General features: G+C 38.2%; 1 protein-coding gene across 2 annotated transcripts in view; it reads left to right on the plus strand.

Moving 5' to 3' along the window:
• UVRAG (UV radiation resistance associated) overlaps window positions 1–24849 on the plus strand; it is a 318666-nt gene that overhangs the window by 167858 nt on the left and 125959 nt on the right. For both annotated transcript variants that reach the window (XR_005983964.1, XM_041730667.1), the window contains exons 9-11: window positions 16043–16127; window positions 17693–17780; window positions 18681–18741. Coding sequence is in view for 1 of the 2 variants with exons in the window: in XM_041730667.1 (XP_041586601.1) it covers window positions 16043–16127; window positions 17693–17780; window positions 18681–18741 (234 nt within the window). In the remaining variant the exon portion in view is untranslated. The remainder of the gene's footprint in view (window positions 1–16042; window positions 16128–17692; window positions 17781–18680; window positions 18742–24849) is intronic.

Below are 24849 nucleotides of genomic sequence, written 5' to 3' on the forward strand. Positions count from 1 at the left end.
TGGTACCTGGGGAGCGATACAATTTATAAAAGCGCAGTTCTCTAGGCTTTGTAGGAAGAAGTTATTTTTTTTTAATGCAGTTAGTTTTCTTGATAGTAATAACATATATGTAGTACTTTATAGTTAGTGCTTGTACAGAGATTGTCATATTTGATCTTTAAAGTATCCCTAAGAGGTAGGTATGGCAAATATTGTTATCTTCATTTTATGTGTGACTTGGCCAGGTATGAATAGGTAAGAGCAAAGCTGGGATGTGCGCCTAGACCTTTTATCTCTATATTCTATGCTTTTGTCACTAAAACCTTGTAAAATACATTCATTTAAATCCTACATAAATCCTAAAAAGTGGGTAGCTTTTATTGAAATCCCATAACATGCTAGATATTTTACTAATGGTGTATCATTTAGTTCTTAAAATAGTCCTAAGAGAACAACTTTTACCCCTTTGTTCCAAATAAGAAAAATTGGGCCTCAGAGACATTTCTCACAACTAATAACAGATCCAAATTCAATTTAGGTTTCTCTGACTCCAACACCTGTCTTATTTCTACTAAACAAAATATTGTTGCTTTCTGTATTGTGTGTCCAACAGGTAAATTTACTGATGGTTTGCTAGTTATCCATTTGGCCTCTGGACTACTAGATGAAGAACTTTGTTCTGCTATATTCCTTTTTTTTTTTTTTTTATTCCTTTTTATTACAGGATGGGTAAAGTGTTTTTTTCTCAAAAATGTCTTTGATTTGGTCACATATTAACTAATTAAGAGATCTGAATTAAAGATCTGCCATTCTCTCAATTTCTCCCTAGACAAGTCATTCAACCTTTTTGATCCAATCTCCTTTTCACAAAGAAAACATTTTGAATTATACAGTTGAAATTTCTTAAACTCTAATATTCTAGTTATCTCAGAATGATAGGATTGGCAAAAAGGGGAATCTGTTTACCTTTTTTATGAATCTCTTTATTTTTCCAAGTTTGTTGCCGACAATGTGTTTCTCAGCAATGAAGGTACAAAAAGAGAGAGAGAGAGAAAGATTCTCTGACCCTAAGTGTGATTCTATCTGTAGATTTTGTTTATTAACTAGAAAGCCATGTGGTGGGACCTTCCGTTTTAAAGATCTTCAATTACTTTTGGTAAGCATGAGCAAAAGCAAGCACATTGTTTTAGTGATGTAGTGTGTAGAAGTCAGCTATGTCAGATTTCATTGCTTGATTTAGGGAAAAAAAATCCTTCTTGGTAATTTCAGTAAATAGAAAGTTTTGATCCTTTCTTGCCAAATTAAATGTTTTATAGGAAGTTTCTATCAATTATGATCATTTCTTATTGTCGTTTTGTCATAAATCTGAGTAAGATAAACTATGTATCTAGTTCTGTTTAATTACCTTCTTTTTGGTCAGTATTGTGCTCTTTTCTCATAAAAAAAGAATCACATAGTATATCTAAATTGGGGCTTTAGTTTCTATTAAAAGATCATAGATTTCTATTTGAAATTATAAAAACGATATTAAGCATTATGTAACAATTTTCTTCTCTTACATCATAAGGTCATAAATTGAAAAATTACCTTACTGATTTTATAATTCATTGAAACGATGGCAGAGTTTTAACTTTATTAGCCTGTATATATATTCTGATTTTTTTTATAGCCATCTGACAAAAATTCCTAAACAGACTTCCTTAAAAATTATAAATACCTGCCTTTCAAAAATTTCTGAACCCAAGGACAGTTTTTCCCTGGGGTTTATGCTATTAAAGTCTCTTTACTTTTAGCTATTGACATTATATGCAGCATGTGAAAGCAAACAACTTGGCGGTGGGGAGGACAAATACGGGTCCTGAGTAAAGCTCAGATTTTCTTTTCAGAATGATTCTGTTTCCGTGTATTGGTAATGATTTATTCTAGTAAGGTCTTAATTGGATTGTGGGGAAAGTAAGCTATCATATTTTAACCTCTCTCTTTTCCAGTGGAAGATATAGATAGGCAGAAATAAGCCACCTGACAGAATTTTCTTGCCATCATTTTTTCTTCACTTCCAGAAAGCTAGGCATGACATTTACAAAAAGTTCATTTGCACTTAGATCATTCAACATAGAAATAAGAAGAGATCAGAAGGCAGGTGAAGGCAATAGGAAGGACATTGAGTGTGTGTGTGCATGTGCACCTTCGTCAAGCCTTCATCATTTATGGAACACCTACAAAAAACCCAGCACCGTGTAAGATGTTAGGAACATAAAGACAGATATGATAAGTATACGACAGAGATATTTCAAAGGTGTTATAGGAGAACAGAAAGCGAGTATCTGAAAGTCAACACCACTTTAAGGAGATGACACTTAGGCTGAGTTCAGAAAAATACCTGATGGATACTTCAGGGGAGAGGGTGAGACTTTGCAGATAGAGGGAATAGTTTCTACAGAAACATGAAAGTAGTTTAGAGAATTGTAGGTAATTCTAGTAAAGTTACAACTAAAGATATATTTAAGTAAGAGTCCATAGGAGAGGCCGGAGAGGTAAAGAATGACCTAGTCATAAAGGAAGTTTTGTTGAAAGGTCTAGAGATCTATTAAAATAACTTAAGCAAACTTCTCAAAACAAAAAGTGGAAGGGACCATATTGATGACTATACTACAAAATGAAGGTTAGACATATATTTTAGAAAGATCTCTTTGAAGAGTTGTGGATAGAAAACTGTTAGGGAGTTATTACACTAATCTAAGCCTTCCGTAATTAAAATCGAAACAGATTGGCAGTGTGAAAGGAAGAGAGAGTGTATATATTTTGACAAGAGACACTACTGTTCAAGAAATATTTCAATGATGGACTCTACTATTCTATTAATGGCTTGGTGGATTGGAGGAGAGAGGGAGAGAAGGATTTAGAATGTCTTCCAATTTCTGGTTTTGACAACTGGCCAGATTATTAAAGACAGATACTAAAGGACAGGTTGATATTGGGGTAAAGAGAAAAAAAGAAAGAAGTAACGAAGACTTCCAATTTTGAATACTTACCTAGTGGGTAAGGCAGTAAATAAGAAATCAAATAAATATTGGGTGGTGACAAGTCCTAGAAACAAGCTGTGGTGTTAGATGGTAACTGTGGGAGACCATTTCTACAGAGATTGCCGAGAAAAAGTTTGCCAGAGGAGCTCAGCTTTGAAGGTAAAAATTGCTGGAAAAACAAGGAATATACCAAGTGAAAAGCTTGGACTTAGAAAGGGCTTGAACTGTAGAATGGAAGAGGCCACTGTACTTGGAACATAATTTGTTAGGAAGAGAGCAGTGACACGTGGGTTGGAATGAAAGGAAGAGTTTATATAAACGAAGCTATTTGCCCTATCTACTGAACAGGAGGGAAAGGCTAAGAAAATAGCACAGGGGCAGGTTGACATAGTAGCTAGTGGGTAGGACTGTGAAGGAATCTGATTGTTTCAGGATGGTACAAGGTGAAACAATTATATTTGATTTAGAGGAGGTTTAAGGATTGAGGGAAATGTGTGGAGTAGTCCGCTCCAAGAGTGGGAAAGCAAACTAGTAAGGGAATTAGAATAGGATTGCCAGACAATGTGCCTGTTTGTGCTCTGTGCTTATATTTTTAAAGTAGAATCCATCAGACTGGTTGTATAATTTTCTCTACCCACTTAGAGCTTCATGGGGGCAGGCTGAGAGAATGAAAATGTTGAACAAAAGTGAAATTATCCCTATTTTACAGATGAGGAAAATGAAACTCAGAAAACTTGAGACCTAGAGTCCTGAAAGTAGCATAAGTAGGATTTTAGCCCAGATCTTTCTGATTCCTAAGTAAATGGGCTTTCCAATGTAGTACACTGCCTCTCATAGGATCTGCCTCTTGTGTAGAATAAGGAAAGGAATCCAGTGCTTCCCATTGCACATTATAAGGAAGTGTATCAGTTCTTTAGGGAGAAAAAAAATTTATTGGCACTGAATTCTGTGAGGAATTTAGCAGGCAGTTTCTTGTGTGCAATGTATTAAATATCGTAATGAAATATAGTCAATTGCAATTTTGCAAAAGTTACAGCAAGAAATATCTATTAACCCTTGAGAAGGGCAGCATCATAAATCATAGTACAGAAAAGGCAATTCTGCAGGGAAGGAAACTAAAATAGTTCAAGTATATTGCATTTTGGTCATCTGACTTGATATAGAAACCCAAAAGAATGACAGTTTATTGGTTTTAACTGTAATTTTGACAGGAACTGGCCATTGTCCAGGCTGAGCCCAAACTCTCTGGTGAGAGAGCCCAAAGAGTCTGTGTTTTGTTTTGTTGATGGAAGCAAGATTCATATTCTTTAGCTGTTAGATTTTCAGGAGACGGCATTGACATTTGGTTATTAAAATTAAAGTGTCTGACTTGAGTTCTTGCTGAACAGGGAGGGGCCTCTTCTTAGCAGGGTGGAATGTTAGTGTGTACATGGACAGAGCCAAACATTTCAGAAAGCAATTTTGGAATATGGCAGACCAAGCAGATGCATTTGCTTTCCCTCCCTCTGAAGGGTTCACTGATAAGGTAATAAAGATATATGCATAAAGAATAAATCAGTGGTGATGATGAAAATAAAAGAGGGTACCATTGGAATAGCAAAGATTTTGACACAGTTCTCAAAGATACAAAATAGGATTGTTTTGATGAATAGACTAGAGTAGAGAAAAACTGCAGCATGGAACACAAATAGAGGTTTCTGGTAGGGGCACCTGGGTGGCTTGGTGGTTGAGCGTCTGCCTTTGGCTCAGGTCATGATCACGGGGTCCTGGGATCGAGTCCTGCATCAGGCTCCTCACGGAGAGCCTGCTTCTCCCTCTGCCTATGTTTCTGCCTCTCCCTGTGTCTCTCGTGAATAAATAAATAAAATCTTTAAAAAGAGAGAGAGAGAGAGAGAGAGAGAGAAGAAAGGTTTCTAGTATAACACTCAGAGCCCTCAACTTAGAATTTCCAAGTATAGAAATCAGGAATCATGGAACAATAGTTAGGGTACCTGGGCCTACTGGCTCATTTTTTTTTTCTCGATGAATTTGGAGTAACTTCCTATAATACTTGCTCCAACTGCTTTCTAAACATAATGGATTCTTGACCTGGTTAGGTCCCGTTGGATGAGGGTTTGGCATAGAAAGGTGGAACAGAGCCTGACTGTGGACTTTTACAATTGACCTAAAGGGAAAACATCAAAGGCAGCTCTACTTAGAAGTGAAATGCCTACTTGACAGTTGTGGTAGTTTAAACATAAAGGTACTACCTTCTTCCAGAATGGCATATATACTCTGAAGGAAAGCTTAACTGTCAATAGGACCTACCCACTTATACTGAGCTCCCATTCAGGAATAATGCCTTTCATGTAAGTAAGTCTTTATAGCTTCAAAGGAAACCTATACTAGTTGCCTATACTTATTCATGGATTTGAAAGGAAAACCAAGGGTCATCAGATATTTGAGGAAAACAGTATAAAACTAGGCCAGGTTGAAAAACAGAATAGTGGACCCAAAAGGAGCAAAAAATACAAAGAACAGAGAAAAACTTTAAAAAAAAATCAAGTTAATATCCTCAAATTTGACTTCTTGCCCCTGCCTAAAAAGGTGGAAGGAAATTCATTTCTACCCTGACAATAAGAGAAAGAAGCTGGATGATGTACAAAATCTTAATAACTTTTCTTGAATCTAAAAACTAAAATTAAAGGACAACCAAGTAGCCTGATATATAAAAAAAAAAAAGATGGTCATATCCTAGAAGAGACAAGATTTGAGGACTGACTCACCAGTGACAGAGCATGGAAGGAAGTTGGACCACTGTCTAAGAAGGCAGAATAATTCAGTCATAATTTTTAACAAATTGCTAACCACTAAGTTAGCTGCTCTAAGACTATATAGCAACTATAGGGCAGTTCATACCTGCTTGCTGTTTATTTTGTGTGAACCTACACTGGATATTCGTAAGAAAGTGGAGATAGCATAGAAAATGTAGAAAGCCTCCCTTGGTGTGGTATAGGTTTGGAGGGAGGGGAGTGGATGATCTTGCTAGAAAGCATAACTCTTCTCTAAGAACAAAAGCATGAAGCCTCTGGAGGAGAGGCCATAAGCCTTGCAGTCCTCAGGGCACAGGTGAAGGATTGGAGAAAGAAAGAAGAAAACATTACCCTTGAGGTAGGGCAGGAACAGTATTGGACCTGGATTATTAGAAACCTCTTATCCCTAGGGGAGGGACAGTATCACTGAGAAAGCCCTATCCTGATACCTAAGGATATAGGTTCTGTTTAAGTCAAACGAGAAAAAAGATAAAACTCTATTCTCCTCCCCAGCCAAGCTAGAAAGCATGGAATAATAAGCCACCGTATACTGTATCACTTGAGGAGGGGCAAGAACATAGTGTGTCACTCTTTAGGTGCAGGTTCACAGGGAATTCCTAAATCTGGGGGTGGAACAGGTTCACTGAGAAAAAGCCTCCAGCAAATCATCTCCACCACCATCACTACCTCCAAAAAAAAGTTAGAGAAAATTTGAAGAATGTGTTACACTGAAGGTTACAACACAATGGCAGCAACAAAACCCAAACCCAGCCCAGTTCCTGATTGTATTGACTCAACTCCCAAATTAACAGAAGAGAAATGCTCTTTTCTTTCTCTGTTGTCCTGTGTTCTCCATTGCACATGATGTTGAGTACTCAATCAAAATTTTTGAGACAAGGAAGAGCAAAAATGAAACAAAAAACATCATTATCCCTCCTCCCACCACTGGCATCAAACTGTTATCAAGGAAGAAATTAACTCAAAAGAAGGAAAAAACTCAGCAATGACTCAGACATTGGGACTATCAGAGAGTTTAAAATGACTGATTAATGTGCTTCAGGCTTTTGTGGTAAGGTGGATAGCAAGGATGAATAGATGGTAAATTTCAGCTGCAAAATGGAAACTATAAGCAACAGTGTAATGGATGTGCTATAAATAAAGAACAGGGTAACAGAGATGAAGAATGCCTTTGAAGACCCTTCAGGAGATGTGACACAACTAAGAAAAGAATAAGTGAACTTGAATATAGATCAATACAAATTACTCAAACTGAAGTACAAAGAGACTCTTCTGGACAAAACTAAGATAATTTATTACCCGCAGTCCTATATTTTAAGAAACCTTAAAAGGACTTCTTGGGGCACCTGGGTGGCACAGTCAGTTAAGCTTCTGACTTGGTTTCGGTTCAGGTTGTAATCTCAGAGTCATGAGATTGAACCCCTTGCTGGGCTCCATGCTCAGTGAGGAGTTTGCATGAGATTATCTCTCCTTCCCCTTCTGTCCATCCCGCTCTCATTCTCTTCTATCAGTCTCTCTCTCTCTCAAATAAATAAATAAATCTTTAAAAAAAAAAAAAAAAGATAGTAAAAAATTCTTCAGCAGAAGGAAAATGATACCAGATAGAAACTTGGCTCTACAAACAAAAAATAAGATAACCACAAATGGTTAAAGATATTATAAGACTTTTTTTCTTATTGTTAATTATTATAAAAGACTACTTTCTAGTACAAAAATAGCAGTGTTTGGGGATTTATAACATACATAACATGTGTGAGGAATGTGAAAAGTGGGGAAGGAAAGAATTGACAGTGTAGTATTTTCAGTTTTTATACTCTGCATGAAGAAGCATAATAATATTTGAAGTAGGCTTGGTTTTTTTTAATAAATTAATTTTTATTGGTGTTCAATTTACCAACATACAGAATAACACCTAGTGCTCATCCTGTCAAGTGTCCCCCTCAGTGCCCGTCACCCATTCACCCCCACCCCCCACCCTCCTCCCCTTCCACCACCCCTAGTTCATTTCCCAGAGTTAGGAGTCTTTATGTTCTGTCTCCCTTCCTGATATTTCCCAACATTTCTTCTCCCTTCCTTTATATTCCCTTTCACTATTATTTATATTCCCCAAATGAATGAGGACATACACTGTTTGTCCTTCTCCGATTGACTAACTTCACTCAGCATAATACCCTCCAGTTCCATCCACGTTGAAGCAAATGGTGGGTATCTGTCGTTTCTAATGGCTGAGTAATATTCCATTGTATACACAGACCACATCTTCTTTATCCATTCATCTTTCAGTGGACACCGAGGCTCCTTCCACAGTTTGGCTATTGTGGACATTGCTGCTAGAAACATCGGGGTGCAGGTGTCCCGGCATTTCATTGCATCTGAATCTTTGGGGTAAATCCCCAACAGTGCAATTGCTGGGTCGTAGGGCAGGTCTATTTTTAACTCTTTGAGGAACCTCCACACAGTTTTCCAGAGTGGCTGCACCAGTTCACATTCCCACCAACAGTGTAAGAGGGTTCCCTTTTCTCCGCATCCTCTCCAACATTTGTTGTTTCCTGCCTTGTTAATTTTCCCCATTCTCACTGGTGTGAGGTGGTATCTCATTGTGGTTTTGATTTGTATTTCCCTGATGGCAAGTGATGCAGAGCATTTTCTCATGTGCATGTTGGCCATGTCCATGTCTTCCTCTGTGAGATTTCTGTTCATGTCTTTTGCCCATTTCATGATTGGATTGTTTGTTTCTTTGCTGTTGAGTTTAATAAGTTCTTTATAGATTTTGGAAACTAGCCCTTTATCTGATATGTCATTTGCAAATATCTTCTCCCATTCTGTAGGTTGTCTTTTAGTTTTGTTGACTGTATCCTTTGCTGTGCAAAAGCTTCTTATCTTGATGAAGTCCCAATAGTTCATTTTTGCTTTTGTTTCTTTTGCCTTCGTGGATGTATGTTGCAAGAAGTTACTGTGGCCGAGTTCAAAGAGGGTGTTGCCTGTGTTCTCTTCTATGATTTTGATGGACTCTTGTCTCACAGTTAGATCTCTCATCCATTTTGAGTTTATCTTTGTGTATGGTGAAAGAGAGTGGTCCAGTTTCATTCTTCTGCATGTGGATGTCCAATTTTCCCAGCACCATTTATTGAAGAGACTGTCTTTCTTCCAATGGATAGTCTTTCCTCCTTTATCGAACATTAGATGACCATACATTTCAGGGTCCACTTCTGGGTTCTCTATTCTGTTCCATTGATCTATGTGTCTGTTTTTGTGCCAGTACCACACTGTCTTGATGACCACAGCTTTGTAGTACAACCTGAAATCTGGCATTGTGATGCCCCCAGACATGGTTTTCTTTTTTAAAATTCCCCTGGCTATTCGGGGTCTTTTCTGATTCCACACAAATCTTAATTTGTACTAACTCTCTGAAGAAAGTCCATGGTATTTTGATAGGGATTGCATTAAACGTGTAAATTGCCCTGGGTAACATTGACATTTTCACAGTATTAATTCTGCCAATCCATGAGCATGGAATATTTTTCCATCTCTTTGTGTCTTCCTCAATTTCTTTCAGAAGTGTTCTATAGTTTTTAGGGTATAGATCCTTTACCTCTTTGGTTAGGTTTATTCCTAGCTATTTTATGCTTTTGGGTGCAATTGTAAATGGGATTGACTCCTTAATTTCTCTTTCTTCAGTCTCATTGTTAGTGTATTGAAATGCCATTGATTTCTGGGCATTGATTTTGTATCCTGCCATGCTACCAAATTGCTGTATGAGTTCTAGCAATCTTGGGGTGGAGGCTTTTGGGTTTTCTATGTAGAGTATGAGTATCATGTCATCGGCGAAGAGGGAGACTTTGACTTCTTTTTTGCCAATTTGAATGCCTTTAATGTCTTTTTGTTGTCTGATTGCTGAGGCGAGGACTTCCAGAACTATGTTGAACAGCAGTGGTGAGAGTGGACATCCCTGTCTTGTTCCTGATCTTAGGGGAAAGGCTCCCAGTGCTTCCCCATTGAGAATGATATTTGCTGTGGGCTTTTCGTAAATGGCTTTTAAGATGTCGAGGAAAGTTCCCTCTATCCCAACACTCTGAAGGGTTTTGATCAGGAATGGATGCTGTATTTTGTCAAATGCTTTCTCTGCATCTAATGAGAGTATCATATGGTTCTTGGTTTTTCTCTTGCTGATATGATGAATCACATTGATGGTTTTACGAGTGTTGAACCAGCCTTGTGTCCCGGGGATAAATCCTACTTGGTCATGGTGAATAATTTTCTTAATGTGTTGTTGGATCCTATTGGCTAGTATCTTGTTGAGAATTTTTGCATCCATGTTCATCAGGGATATTGGTCTGTAATTCTCCTTTTTGGTGGGATCTTTGTCTGGTTTTGGAATTAAGGTGATGCTGGCCTCATAGAACGAATTTGGAAGTACTCCATCTCTTTCTATCTTTCCAAACAGCTTCAGTAGAATAGGTATGATTTCTTCTTTAAACGTTTGATAGAATTCCCCTGGGAAGCCATCTGGCCCTGGACTCTTGTGTCTTGGGAGGTTTTTGATGATTGCTTCAATTTCCTCCCTGGTTATTGGCCTGTTCAGGTTTTCTATTTCTTCCTGCTCCAGTTTTGGTAGTTTGTGGCTTTCCAGGAATGCGTCCATTTCTTCTAGATTGCCTAATTTATTGGCGTACAGCTTATCATAATATGTTTTTAAAATCGTTTGTAAAAAAAAATAAATAAATAAAAAAATAAAATAAAATAAAATAAAATCGTTTGTATTTCCTTGGTGTTGGTAGTGATCTCTCCTTTCTCATTCATGATTTTATTAATTTGAGTCTTCTCTCTCTTCTTTTTAATAAGGTTGGCTTATTAATTCTTTCGAAGAACCAACTCCTGGTTCTGTTGATCTGTTCCACGGTTCTTTTGGTCTCGGTTTCATTGAGTTCTGCTAGAATTTTAATTAACTCTCTTCTTCTCCTGGGCATAGGGTCCATCTGCTGTTTTTTCTCTAGCTCCTTTATGTGTAAGGTGAGCTTTTGTATTTGAGTTCTTTCCAGTTTTTGAATGGATGCTTGTATTGCGATGTATTTCCCCCTGAGGACTGCTTTTGCTGCATCCCAAAGATTTTGAACGGTTGTATCTTCATTCTCATTGGTTTCCATGAATCTTTTTTTTTAAATTTTTTTAAATTTTTATTTATGATAGTCACAGAGAGAGAGAGAGAGAGAGGCAGAGACACAGGCAGAAGGAGAAGCAGGCTCCATGCACCGGGAGCCCGATGTGGGACTTGATCCCGGGTCTCCAGGATCGCGCCCTGGGCCAAAGGCAGGCGCCAAACCGCTGCGCCACCCAGGGATCCCTCCATGAATCTTTTTAATTCTTCCTTAATTTCCTGGTTGACCCTTTCATCTTTTAGCAGGATGGTCCTTAACCTCTACGTGTTTGAGGTTCTTCCAAACTTCTTGTTGTGATTTAGTTCTAATTTCAAGGGATTATGGTCTGAGAATATACAGGGGATTATCCCGATATTTTGGTATCGGTTCAGACCCGATTTGTGACCCAGTATGTGGTCTATTCTGGAGAAAGTTCCATGTGCACTTGAGAAGAATGTGTATTCAGTTGCGTTTGAATGTAAAGTTCTGTAGATATCTGTGAAATCCATCTGGTCCAGTGTATCATTTAAAGCTCTCGTTTCTTTGGAGATGTTGTGCCTAGAAGACCTATCGAGGGTTGAAAGAGCTAGATTGAAGTCACCAAGTATAAGTGTATTATTATCTAAGTATTTCTTCAGTTTGGTTATTAATTGGTTTAAATATTTGGCAGCTCCCACATTCGGGGCATATATATTGAGGATTGTTAAGTCCTCTTGTTGGACAGATCCTTTGAGTATGATATAGTGTCCCTCTTCATCTCTCACTATAGTCTTCAGGGTAAATTTTAGTTTATCTGATATAAGGATGGCTACCCCTGCTTTCTTTTGAGGACCATTTGAATGGTAAATGGTTCTCCAACCTTTTATTTTCAGGTTGTAGGTGTCCTTCTGTCTAAAATGAGTCTCTTGTAGACAGCAAATAGATGGGTCCTGCTTTTTTATCCAGTCTGAAACCCTGCACCTTTTGATGGGGTCATTAAGCCCGTTCACGTTCAGAGTTACTATTGACAGATATGAGTTTAGTGTCATCATGATATCTATTCAGTCCTTGTTTTTGTGGATTGTTCCACTGAACTTTTTCTTAAAGGGGAATTTTAATAATCCCCCTTAAAATTTCTTGCAGAGCTGGTTTGGAGGTCACATATTCTTTCAGTTCCTGCCTGTCTTGGAAGCTCTTTATCTCTCCTTCCATTTTGAATGAGAGTCTTGCTGGATAAAGTATTCTTGGTTGCATGTTCTTCTCATTTAGGACCCTGAATATATCCTGCCAGCCCTTTCTGGCCTGCCAGGTCTCTGTGGAGAGGTCTGCTGTTAGCCTAATATTCCTCCCCATAAAAGTCAGGGACTTTTTTTTCTCTTGCTGCTTTAAGGATCTTCTCCTTATCTTTGGAATTTGCAAGCTTCACTATTAAATGTCGAGGTGTTGAACGGTTTTTGTTGACTTTAGGGGGGGATCTCTCTATTTCCTGGATCTGAATGCCTGTTTCCCTTCCCAGATTAGGAACGTTTTCAGCTAGGATTTGTTCAAATACATATTCTGGCCCTCTGTCCCTTTTGGCGCCCTCGGGAACCCCAATTAAACGTAGGTTTTTCTTCCTCAGGCTGTCATTTATTTCCCTTAATCTATCCTCATGGTCTTTTAATTGCCTGTCTCTTTTTTCCTCAGTTTCCCTCTTTGCCATCAACTTGTCTTCTATGTCACTCACTCGTTCTTCCACCTCGTTAACCCTCGTCGTTAGGACTTCTAGCTTGGATTGCATCTCATTTAATTGATTTTTAATTTCTGCCTCATTGGATCTAAATTCTGCAGTCATGAAGTCTCTTGAGTCCTTTATGGTTTTTTCTAGAGCCACCAGTAGCTGTATAATAGTGCTTCTGAATTGGCTTTCTGACATTGAATTGTAATCCATATTTTGTAACTCTGTGGGAGAGAGGGCTGTTTCTGATTCTTTTTTTTTGAGGTGAGGTTTTCCTTCTAGTCATTTTGCTCAGTGCAGAGTGGCCAAAAACAAGTTGTATTGGGAAAAGGAGAAAAAGAGAGAGAAGGAAAGAAAAGAGAAAAAGAAAAAAGAGAAAGAAGAAAAAAGGGAAAAAGAAGAAAAAGAGAAAGAAAAAGAAAGGAGAAAAAAGGGGGGTGGGATGGGGGAAGCAATCAGAAATCAAGAAGAAAGAAAGAAAAAAAAGCACAAAACAAAAAAAAACAAAAACAAAAAAACACGGGGGAGTATCTTCTGATTCTGTATACGTTAAATCCCTTGACTTCCCTTGGACCTGGTCCGTCTCACTCGTCTTCTGGGGGAGGGGCCTGCTGTGCTGATTCTCAGGTGTTAGCACTTGGGGGAGCTGCTCTGCCCCTGCCTGGTGCAGGGCTCAGTGGGGGTTGTTCACCCCGTGAGGCCCCGGGAGGAAGCCACAGTGGCGGGGGCAGCTCTGGGAATCTGGAGTCAGCCCCCGCAGTAGCTCCGGGGCTCTCCGTCTGCAGGGCCTGGGGGCTCCCGGGCAGGGTCGCTGATCTCAGTTCCAGGCAGGAGCGTCCTTGCTGTCCTGGGCCCACCCGGCCTCTGCCTGTCCCAGGGGAGGCCGGATCCTGGGCTGTGTCCCGGCGCCCTGTGCTCCAGGCGCCTGCGCTGTTGGATTCGCTCCCGCCCCGCAGCCCCCTCCGCGGAGCCGCCTTCCGAGCTGCTCCCGGACCCGCGCCGCCCCCTCCGCGCGGAGCTTCTTCCTCTGCCCGAGCCGCCGCCGCCTAGCTGCTCCCGGAGCCGCGCAGCCCCCTCCGCGGAGCCACCGCCCGAGCCCCTCCGAGCTGTTCCCGCAGCCGCGCAGCCCCCTCCGCGGAGCTTCTTCCTCCGCCCGAGCCGCCGCCGCCGAGCTGCTCCTGGAGCCCCGGAGCCCCGCAGCCCCCTCCGCGGAGCCGCAGCCCGAGCCCCTCCGAGCTGCTCCGGGTCCCGCCGAGCGCTGCAGCCCTTAGGGAGCTCGGCGCATCTCCCGGGGCGCAGTTCCTCTGTTACTGTCCCAGGGAGCCCGAGGGCGTCCCCGCCTTTCTGGGGATCCTGCTCCAATTCCCCGGGAGGCCTTTCCGCGGGGAAGGTCGGTGCAGCTCCTGCTCCTCCGGGACGGGGCTCTCCTGTCCTGGGGACCCTCCCCCGGCCTCAGCCCGGCTCCTCGCGGGGCCCTCCCCCTTGGAGGCCTTTTGTTCCTTTATTTTTTTTTCCCGTCTTCCTACCTTGATAGAAGCGCGAACTCTTCTCACTGTGGCGTTCCAGCTGGTCTCTCTTTAAATCTCAGGCCGAATTCGTAGATTTTCAGGATGATTTGAAGGTTTTCTAGGTAATTTGTTGGGGACAGGTGACTCGGAGACCCTACTCTTCCGCCATCTTGCCCCTCCCAAGCCATATCTACATTTATAGCTGGTAGCCACAACACTCCTCTCTCAGTAATTCATAGAACAAGTGAAGACAAAATCAGTAAGGATAGAAGACTTTAATAACATTACTAACTGGACCACCCCACACCAGCAGAATAAAATTTTTTTTCATGTGTACATGGAACATTCAGTTAGGCCATAGTTATTATCATAAAGCAAATATAAAAAAAATAAAATTATATGTAATATGGTCACTGACTAAAAGAAATAACATAGAAATCATTAATAGATACTTGGGCGATTTCAGCTATTTGATAATTAATTGTTCAACACACGTACATGGGGTGGATGGTGGAGGTTGTCAACTGAATGTCATCTGAAATCATGGAGGGTGAAGATCTGGGGAAGAATTTTATTGGGGCTAAAGAAGATAAGTGGTGTTCCTTGCTTATGTTTGTTTGGGGGGCAAAGTTAATATGGATCATTTAAGTACAATTTAGGGAGCAAAGAGGGTACTTAAAAATATGTTGATAAAATTACTTAAGTTGGTGAATTTAGTACTAAGGTCTAAACTGTATTTCAGTCAATAATGTACTTCTTGTTCCTTCCTGCAGGGGATAATTGAAGTCCCCTTATCCTACTGAATCACGGTTTACGAAATTAAACCCCTTTTTACAAAGGGATTTAATCCAGAGATAAGTGTGTCTGGATCTAAGACTTTTTCTGTGCTTCAGTATTTCTGGTATTATCAGGACTGGATTGTCAAGAGCAGAAGATACTCTTAGAATAGGAAGATGTAAAAGGATTTTATGATGACATAAATGGAAATGTACGTTCCAAAAGTCGATATAAATACAACAATTAAGTATTTAAACGCAAATACGAATCTCTGTGTAGTGCTAAAGCAAACACTTAAAGGAAATTAAATGTTCTGTAATAGGATTGGGGTATGGGGTATCAGTTAAAATGTGGAATATTCATATAATTCACATCCATGGAGTTGAATTTTACACAGCCATTAAACATTATAACTCAGACTATCTGTCAACATGTAAAAATGCTTGTGACATAATATGGAAAAATCAGAATATACATTTCCTACACTCTGTAATTGTAGTTAAAACTCCCTTTTTTATGAACTATATTATAGTAGTCAAAATGCAGGTAATTTTTCCTGTTTTACTTTATATACTTTCATAAATGTTGCATAGCATTTGTAGGTGAAAGAAATTAACCACTTAAAAAAAATAAACTTCATTTTAGGTTCATAGTATAATTGTGCTGACATTGTTAAGATTTCCCATTTATCCCCAACTCCCACACATTCATAGCCTCCCCCATTACCAACATCCCTCACCAGAGAGGTCTGTTTATTACAATTGATGAACCTTTACTGAATAAGCATTAATACCAGAGTCCATAGCCACTGTCTTTTTAAAATGAAATTGTCTGAATTTTGAAATCTCACCAGAGGTTTTGGTCAGCAATCCAGAAATCTGGAAGCAGAGACTCTTTACTCTTTGACTCCTGCTAGAGGCTGGACTTGTGACAAATTGAACAAGTTGGGAGGCTTCTTCTAGTTAACCCTCCAGAATACTTCTATGTCTAGCTTACTTTGTCTCTGAACTCTTTTCTCTCATGGTCAGGGGACAGGCTCTGCCTTTTTGATTGTGATTGAGCAGTCCTAGCTGCAGTGTTATGTCTAGAATTGTCTCCCTCCATCTCTCTCTAGGAAGTGCATTTTCAGCTGAGCACCTCAAGCTCCAACTCCAAAAGGAATCCCTGAATGAATTGAGGAAGGAGTGTACTGCGAAAAGGTAAATGCAACACTGAGAATAATGGATAAGAGTGTTGGGTTTGCTTTGAGGATAGGATTTGGAAAAGTAGCATTCTATAAATGTTGCTGGTATTACTTTATTCCACACACATCAGTGCCACATTCATTTATTCAACAAATATTTATGAAACACCTACTCAGTGTCACACACATGCTAGAAGTAGTTACAAGAGCCTCGTATCTGGTCAGCATCAGAAACTCGAACATTGTTCTTCTCATTCTTAAGGCCATGGAACCATGACTTAATGTTTGAATCCTCTCGTCTTCTACATGTAGCGTAGCTTATTTTCTTCAGTCATTTCTTCAGATTTACTACTGTTTCATGGTAGTCCATTAGGATTACTGCCACAGCTCCTAACTTGTCTAACATTAGTCTCTCTGTCTTTCCAGTTCATCCTCCATGTGGCTTATCCTCTGAAAATACTAGTTTTACCATATTTTTTCTCCTCTTGAGAAGTCATAGTGATTGTTTTGCTTAACTTCAAATAACCCTCAATAAATCAGTGCAATACAACTGTAGCTAACTTTAGTCCTCTACAATATTCATTTAACAGATGCTAATAGTTTTTATCTTTATTTTTTTTTCCAGTACATGCTTAATTTGATGCTGCCTCTGTTCTTTTGCTCATGTTTACCCACTTTTCCTGGAAAGTCTTCTCATCCTACATTTTTCTTCATGAAACCTTAGCATTTGAGCATTCAAGAATGTTAGCCCTAGCAAGAACCATGGAGATCATCTTGTCTCATCTTCTCAATTTGCAGATAGGAAGGCAGGGGTCTGGGAAGTTACTTTGTCCAGATCACAAGGAAATAGGATTAGATCCCTTTTAAGTCTTTAGTACTCTTGTGTTATACTACTAGTTTACCTTCCACTTTGACCTACAGTTTTTCTGAATTTTTCTTTTTCTTAAATAGTTAACACAGTTGAGCAGGTAACTTATCCTATAGTTATTTTACCTCTTGGTCTTATTTCTTTAGTTCAAGACAAGAGCTGTATCATCTCTTGCCACAACTTATTGTTTTTATTCTATTATTTTCCTAATATGGCAGCAGGCTATTTTTTGAGGTAGCTCTGAGTGAAAAAGAAAATATTTCTTTAAAATAATGACATAGGGATATTTCCTGAAATCAAATTGGGCTCAGATTAAATGAGACCTTAGTCTGCTTACCGAGCCTCTCTAAATTCTGTACCCTTGTTTGTAAAATGGGTATAATGATACCAACCTAATAGAGTTATAATAAATAAAGCTTTTTGTAAAGCTCCTGGCCTATAGTGGTAGGTGCTCAATGATTATTTGTATCCTTTACATCTCTTAGCGTGGTACTAGACACACACAATAGGCCTCAGTATATATTTATCTTGATTTATAATATTTGGAGATAAGTCAAGACTCATATTAGCTATTATTTTTTATTCTACTTCTGAGTTTTTGTGACCTACTGCAGGCCATTTAATCTTCCTCTATATTAGTTATGTGGAAATAAATGTTAGAAAGCATGAAAACTTTTTTTTTAACAAATATGCTTTTTATCTTTCCTCATCAGAGAGCTCTTTCTGAAGACTAATGCTCAGTTGACAATTCGTTGCAGGCAATTACTATCTGAGCTTTCCTACATTTACCCTATTGATTTGGTAAGTTTCAAATTTTCTGGGAAAAAATTTTTTTTCTTAAAAGATGGTTTCTGTTTGAAATTTCTTCTCAATGAAAAAACTCATTGCTCTAGTCTTAATTGTATGTTCTGTCATGATTCATTCAGAAGCTAACATCTATTTAAAAAGTAGATTTAGACTTAGTGGGTATTAGGGTCCACCATTTGATTTTTTTTTTTTTTATATCCATTTGATGGTGGAATGCACTCAACTTCATCTGGAAGAATTCCAAATAATTTTTGGTGTCTTTAGGATCTTTTTTACTCAGCAAAATTATCAACTGCCATCATTTCTGACCCATACATGTAGATGCATGTGTACTGCTTTAAAAATATAACTGCCAATTAATTTGTATTTATTATACTACTTAATAAATTCCTGGGGTAACTGTCAGGATGTGAAGTTTTTAAATCTAGTTTCTTAGAGTAATTGTAAAAAGTAAAACTTGAATAAAATTAGCTTGATGAGAATTATTTTTTTTTTAAAGAGAGCCAAATCACTAAATGAAAAGAGATTGAAATGACTAATTTTCTGAGAGGAAAGCTAATACAATTTTAGGTTGCTCACAGAATCTTGTTAATTCCACTTAAAATCTTCATTTATATCTATGAATTGGTCAAGGGATATTTTTGTAATAAAAATTTTACATGGCTTTTTGCTGGACATGATATTTTAAATATTTATATATGAATATACAGATAGTAGTATAATGAATCATTATATACTCATCACCCAGCTTAAACAATTATGATAATATTTTGAGTGTAGGACAGTATTATCTTTGAGTTAACACTGACCTACCAAATTCTTTGAGATTTGACCTAGGGTTTTTTTGTTTTATACAGAAGAAGAATTAATTTCATTCTTTGGTTACATTTACAGAATGAGCATAAGGATTACTTTGTATGTGGTGTCAAGTTGCCCAATTCTGAGGACTTCCAAGGTATTTTATTTCTTTTTACATCTAAAGATTTGGTGTAGGTAATAAATGGGTATGTTGCAAAGAAAAATAGAGATACCTTGAAGTGTTGGTTGCCTAACACTTTATCCAGAGAGTTTTTGGACTTTTTGTCCCTTCCCAACTGAAAGTACATAAAGTCAGATTTTCTGATGGAAGACATAAGAGACTATTTAGTTCTAATTGTGGGAAAAAAATATTGAGTTTATAGTTTTTTAAGTGAGCTTTAAGAAAATCAGACAGTAGGGATTTTAAGAATACAATAATCTCCTTATCTTTTTAATTTGATTTTTATGAAGAATTTGGATGTGGTTGGAAGCAAAAGAACAAGAAACATTAATCTGTTCTATTGTTATTTAGAAAATCATATTTCTGGTAACATGAAACCACTACCACAGGTTCAACCTTTGTTATACTGTCATTTCTGTCCTCTTTCAAATAAGAAAAGTTACATTAAAGATATTATAGACTGTGATTCTTATTAATGGCTGTATTTTAAAGGATTAAAACTTGCCTAATCTCTTTACCAGTAGGCCAAAGAAAAAAACTTATTTATTTGACATATTGGTAAAGATTTTTTTGGTATTGTTTGCAAAGTGGGTTCTTTTCTTTTAGCCTATACAATGCTTTGAGGCCTATTAAATAGCTTTATAGATTATTCCCAAAGGTGGTGTATTATCTATTTGGGAAGAAGTTATTAAAAAAGAGGGCATTACTAGTTTTGTTTCAGACCTCTTTCCATTTCCCAATAAAGAAAATGTTGTTATTTATCATCCTTTAACATTTAAGACTAATTTATTAACTCCTTCGGCCTTTATAACAGCCCTTACAACAAGTAATTGCAACATAATATGAGTGATAAAACAGGAATGGGAAAGCCTATGTTAAAGTCCTGATTCCCTTTCTAGAAACCATGTAGTTTGGAGCAAGCCATCCATGCTTTGAGTTTATTTCCTAATTGATAATATACCTATTGATTCATGTCCTTACCTATTCTACATTATTGTTGTGAAGATTAGATCTGTAAAAGCACGACATTTGCCGTATCTTTAATCCTCACAAAAACAAAGGAAACCTACAAGGAAAGTAGTTTAATTTCCTAACATGTAAATGAGCTATTTAATGACTTGCTCGAGACCTCAAAGCTTAGGTAATGATCTAGCTGGAATTTGTTTGATTTCCATTGTAAAATGTTCCAATCTCTGTAAGTCCTACAAATGTGCTTTGGTGTTAATTTTAGGCAAAGTTATGATGTCCTGAAGGCCATTAGCACATCCTTTCCCTCATTTGTTCATTCATTCAACAAACCTATTGAGTACCTTGAGCCCTTGCCAGGTTCCAGGGATACAAAACATTCATTCACTGGTAAAATATTAATTGAGCACACTGACATGCCAGGCATTGTACTAGGTTTTGAGAATATAATGATAGAAAAAACAAGTATGTCCTTTCATGGAGCATACATCCTATTGAGGGAAACGCCCAGTAAATAATAAGTATTTAACAAGTATTTCATAAAGGAACATGCTTTCATAGACAATAGGGGAACCTACTTTAGATAAAGCAGTCAGAGACCTCTCTGGAAAAATATTTAATAGAAAATTTGAAGGCTGAAAGAGTCCAACTCTGCTCCATCTGGGAGAAGAGCTTTCCTAGAAGAGGGGGTGGGCAAGTACAAAGTTCATGATGGAGGAATAGGCTTGATACATCTGAAAAAATTTCAGGATGGGGAAGTATGGGAGAAAAGACCTGTATTTCGGCAAATCATGTAATCTCTCAGCTTGATTTCTTCACTTGTAAAATGAGGTAATATCTACATTTCTAATTTATTGTTATGACTGCATGAGATCATATTTGAAAAAGCTTTTCATAGAATATATTTATATAAATGTAATTGAAATTCATTGCAAGAGAAAGGAGGTAAAGGAAGGAAAAAGTAGGAGAGAAAGAAGGAAGGACAGAAAAGACCAGACCTATATGACTGGAGACTAGTGAACAGGGGAAAGAGTTACATCAGAGGACATAGGAGAGGTCTGCCAGGGAAGTTACTGTAAGGACTTTATGTTTTATTCTCAGTAGGGGGCGAAGACCCTGAAGGGCTTCAAGAAGGGAGATGACATGAGTTGATTTATGTTTTTAAAAGTCACTCTGCTTCCTAAATACAGATTGATCTGCAGGGAGGCGGTAAGGGACGTAGGGGTATCAGTATTGGTGATGGTCATCTTACTCCACTCTGGGATGTTTCTTGATTCTATTTTTGTTTTATATGAAGTGTTTTGTTTGCTAGTTTTTCATAGCTTTTGTTAGCTCTCTATTCTTAGTACGTCCACCAAGCTGAATATATTTTTCCTATCCTTTAAAAGATTAGTTTAGCTCTTTAGTTCAGTTGGTGAAAAATGAAATGGGAAGTAAAATAAAACAAATGTATAATTTTACTCTAAGGCCCTATTCACTCCCTATGATGTCTAGCAATCAGAAATTTTAAGAAGCACATGTGGTAGTGTTAGACTTTAAAATCATATGTTAGCATTCTGCAAGTTACTTTGGTATACTCAATTCACTAAGAGCCTTGTATGTATCACTTGCTGGGCCAGGTGCTGAGAGTATGCACATTGAGATGAGTTAGGACATTGATCCTACCTCAGTGAACTTTCAGTCTAGGTGAGGCCATTAAACTTGTAATCAAAGCGATCAAGACATATTTATTGATTTCATACTCTGTATCAGGCACTTTGAAGTTTATACCAGGGACACAGCATTCAAAGAAGTGGAAATAACCAGTGCCATCAGAAGGGGAGCAGGAAAACCTTCACAGAGAAGATGGTGCCTGAGGTATCTTAAAAGATGAAATAGTACTTCTCTGTTGAAAGAAGGGTAGAAGGACATTTTAGATTGGGCGAGTAGAGAAATATGGTAACATGGGACATCATGCATGGTGTTTCTTGTTTATTTAATTCTCACAACTGTGAGAATTAATTCCTTCTGTGAGAGAAAGAATCCTACTAAATTTTCTTAAGGACAAGAAAATTGAGGCTCAGAGAGATTAGTAATTTTTCCAAAGACTCATACTAGCCAGTGGCAGAGCTAAAGTCATTTCTGGTCAGCCTGATTTTAAGGTCCATGTTATTCCTGTCATGATGCAGTTTTTGTCCTTGTTTTGAATAAACCTTTTCCAAACTTCTGACAACTTTTAGTGGTCTGTAACAGCTGCATTCTTGGTTCTTCTCTAGTAAGGAACTCCAAACTGGTTATTCTCTGATATTCACGAGACTTTGCTGGGACAGACTTTCCATTGCTTGGGTTGACACTGTCTGGGAAACTCTACCGTAGTGACCCAACCTTTATTGTGCTTTTTTAAATGGGTAAGTTACTGGTAGAGTATGCCAAAGAGGCCTGGACATGATGGGAGAAAGTTGTCTGCTGAAGGGTATTCATTTGAGTTCCATTGACTGAGACATTTCTCGTAAAAAAAATTGTTTGTGTGTGTTTTTAAGTAATCCATAACACGAGAGCCTTTTGTGGTAATGAGACCCAGATTTCCTTCTGTGTCTGTATCCCTTTATGCAGGCATGATTTCTTGGAAAGGAGAGACCATATGTCAAACAGTGTCTCATTGAGAACATGGAATGATTCCATAGATGCTGTGGCAGTGATTAGAGTCTTAAATATTTTGTCCTGTCTGGATCAGTGGGTGCTTGGTTCCTTAACAAATCAGCTGCCTCAGTGATTGGGAAGGCAGGATGGTAAGAGCCTTTAGATCACTTATTATACTTGGATGCATTTGAATATTAATAGTTTGTCCAACATAGAAGTTGAAGGGGCATTTAAAGTAATTTGTGATATTGTTATGGCCATTGTGGGTTGATGATATTTATTATCACAAAAATTACACAAAACCTGCTTCTCTGAATAACTATCTACATTTAAAAAACAAGGAGTAATTATAAGGAGGAAATTGCAGATTTTTGTTTTGTTTTTAAGCCCCTGAAAACATTGTTTAAATTAGGATCTTTTTCACACACCTGAGTCTTATAGTTTATTCCTGTTCCTCCCTGAATCCTTCCACACCCCTGCCCCAACTTCTTCTCACCAACAAACATATCATCTGTAACCTTTCTAACCCCCAGAGCAGCATAAGGAACACAAACCTCTGCTCTGCATTAGGTGTTAGGGACGTCATTAATGCTTACTGGAAAAGCACACCCCAGAGAGCCAGGTTTTGGCTTTGGCAGGTAAAAAGTCTTTTAGATCTTGGAATGCTGGAAACCTTAAACCTTTTGGTTTTTTTAGCTAAAGTGATTGGCAACAGAAAGTGACATCTGAGGTTCGTGGCCAGCAATAGCCATAATTAACCACATGAGCTCACATTTTCCCACTGGAGGTTCAGTGGTCTTGGGGTGATGAAAGTGACTTCCCTACCAGGAGGTGGTTTTCCTTTTGAGGGTATTGGAATACCCTTGGGCCCTGTAATGCCTCACCCGTGGTCCTTTTAAAATGCTTTTTAATATAAAGCTTCAATATTGGAAATCCAACACCATGATGTTTAACAGTGAGGCTGTGCCTGAGCACTGTGGCCTGGAATGGGAAACAACCTAGGGTTTTTAATAGGTGGAGCAGGGAGTCTTGTGGTGGAAACAATGGTGAGTGCAAATAACCAGAATCAAAGTTGATTTCCAGTATTATCCAGTTTTCAGGTTTTGCTGTTTCTGCTTTAATTTTAATTTCCATGTGTCGGCTTCTCTTAGAGATGCCTTTTTATCTTAAATTTAAACAAAATTGTTTTGATCGTTGAAGAAAGGTGCTGTTAGGAGACTAGTTTTTGTTTTTCTAAAATTTGCAATTCCTTAGTATTAATCTTTTAGAAATATGGAAAAATGTAGATGCTTGCATGTTTAGCGTTGGATAGGTTTTTTTTTTTTTTAAGCATTCATAATTTGTGTTTGACCTGTTTGGAAGGCTAATTAAGAAGCCTTCTACTGCTTTCTAGAAGTTTGCAAATTCTTTGCTGTCTAGCCACGTAGGAAAGGAAAAGCTTAGTGGAAAGCACATATAGGAAAGTCCAAACAGTGTTGCATTATCCTTCATTACTGTAAATTGTCTTCCTTTCCTCCTCTCCCTTCATAAGAAGATTCTTAAAGACCAAGTCCTTTATCCTGATAGGAATATTTCAAATTCGATAAGCCCTATCCTTTACGGAAAGCAGGAGATGCAGGATTTAGTGGCCTCTGAGGGAACTCACTGTCCCAGCTCTGACTCCAGGAATAGATATTTGGGCAGTGAGGGTGTATATACAATTCTACCTTTTACTCCATCTCTCATGGATTTTACCTATATGGCTCTGAGCTAATTACTTACACCACCTGAATCTTATTTTTCTCATCTCTAAATTGATAGCATCAGACTCTGTGACTTCTAAGGTTTCTCCTAGCTCTAATATTATATGATGATTTAATTATAATGTGATGAATATACAGTGTAGTATAATGTAATTTTAGTCTCTAAGGTGGTGTGATACACAGACTTCAAAAGAAGTCAAGTGTTGTAGTCCTCAAGGTACTTGGCTGGGACTGGGGCGAGGGGGCATGGTCTCTAAGAACAATTGGGATTCTAGTTAGGGCATGATTGAGTAGTCAGTTGAAATGAATACTATTCCTTTTTTTTCCCCCCTTTTTTAAAAATCAGTTTGGTTTGAGAGAGCATCAAACATTAGTTGAGAAGCCCATTCTTATTCAAGTGTAGTACAAGCCACCAGGAACTCTGTGTTCTTTGCTCTTACAAAAAAAGTGTGAAGAAACTGAGGTGGTACATGTGTGTCATATGCTTGGTACATTCTAGGTTCCTGGCTTAAGAAATTGTTGTGTGCTCCACAGTAAACTTCTGAGACAGTATGATAGAGTGCTTAAGGAGAAAGGCATTGAGACGGCCAATCTGTATTGTATTACTATATTACTTGAGGCAGATTGCTTAACTTCTTTGACCATTAGTTTCTTCATCTATGAAATAAGTGAAATAGCATTTAAAAAGGTACCCAGTTTAGTAATTGTTGATGAATTAATGACTGTCAAAAATAAAGTACTGTAGTCAGTTCCTGGC

Source organism: Vulpes lagopus, chromosome 15, assembly GCF_018345385.1.
Source record: "Vulpes lagopus strain Blue_001 chromosome 15, ASM1834538v1, whole genome shotgun sequence".
In the NCBI taxonomy this organism is placed as follows: Eukaryota; Metazoa; Chordata; class Mammalia; order Carnivora; family Canidae; genus Vulpes; species Vulpes lagopus.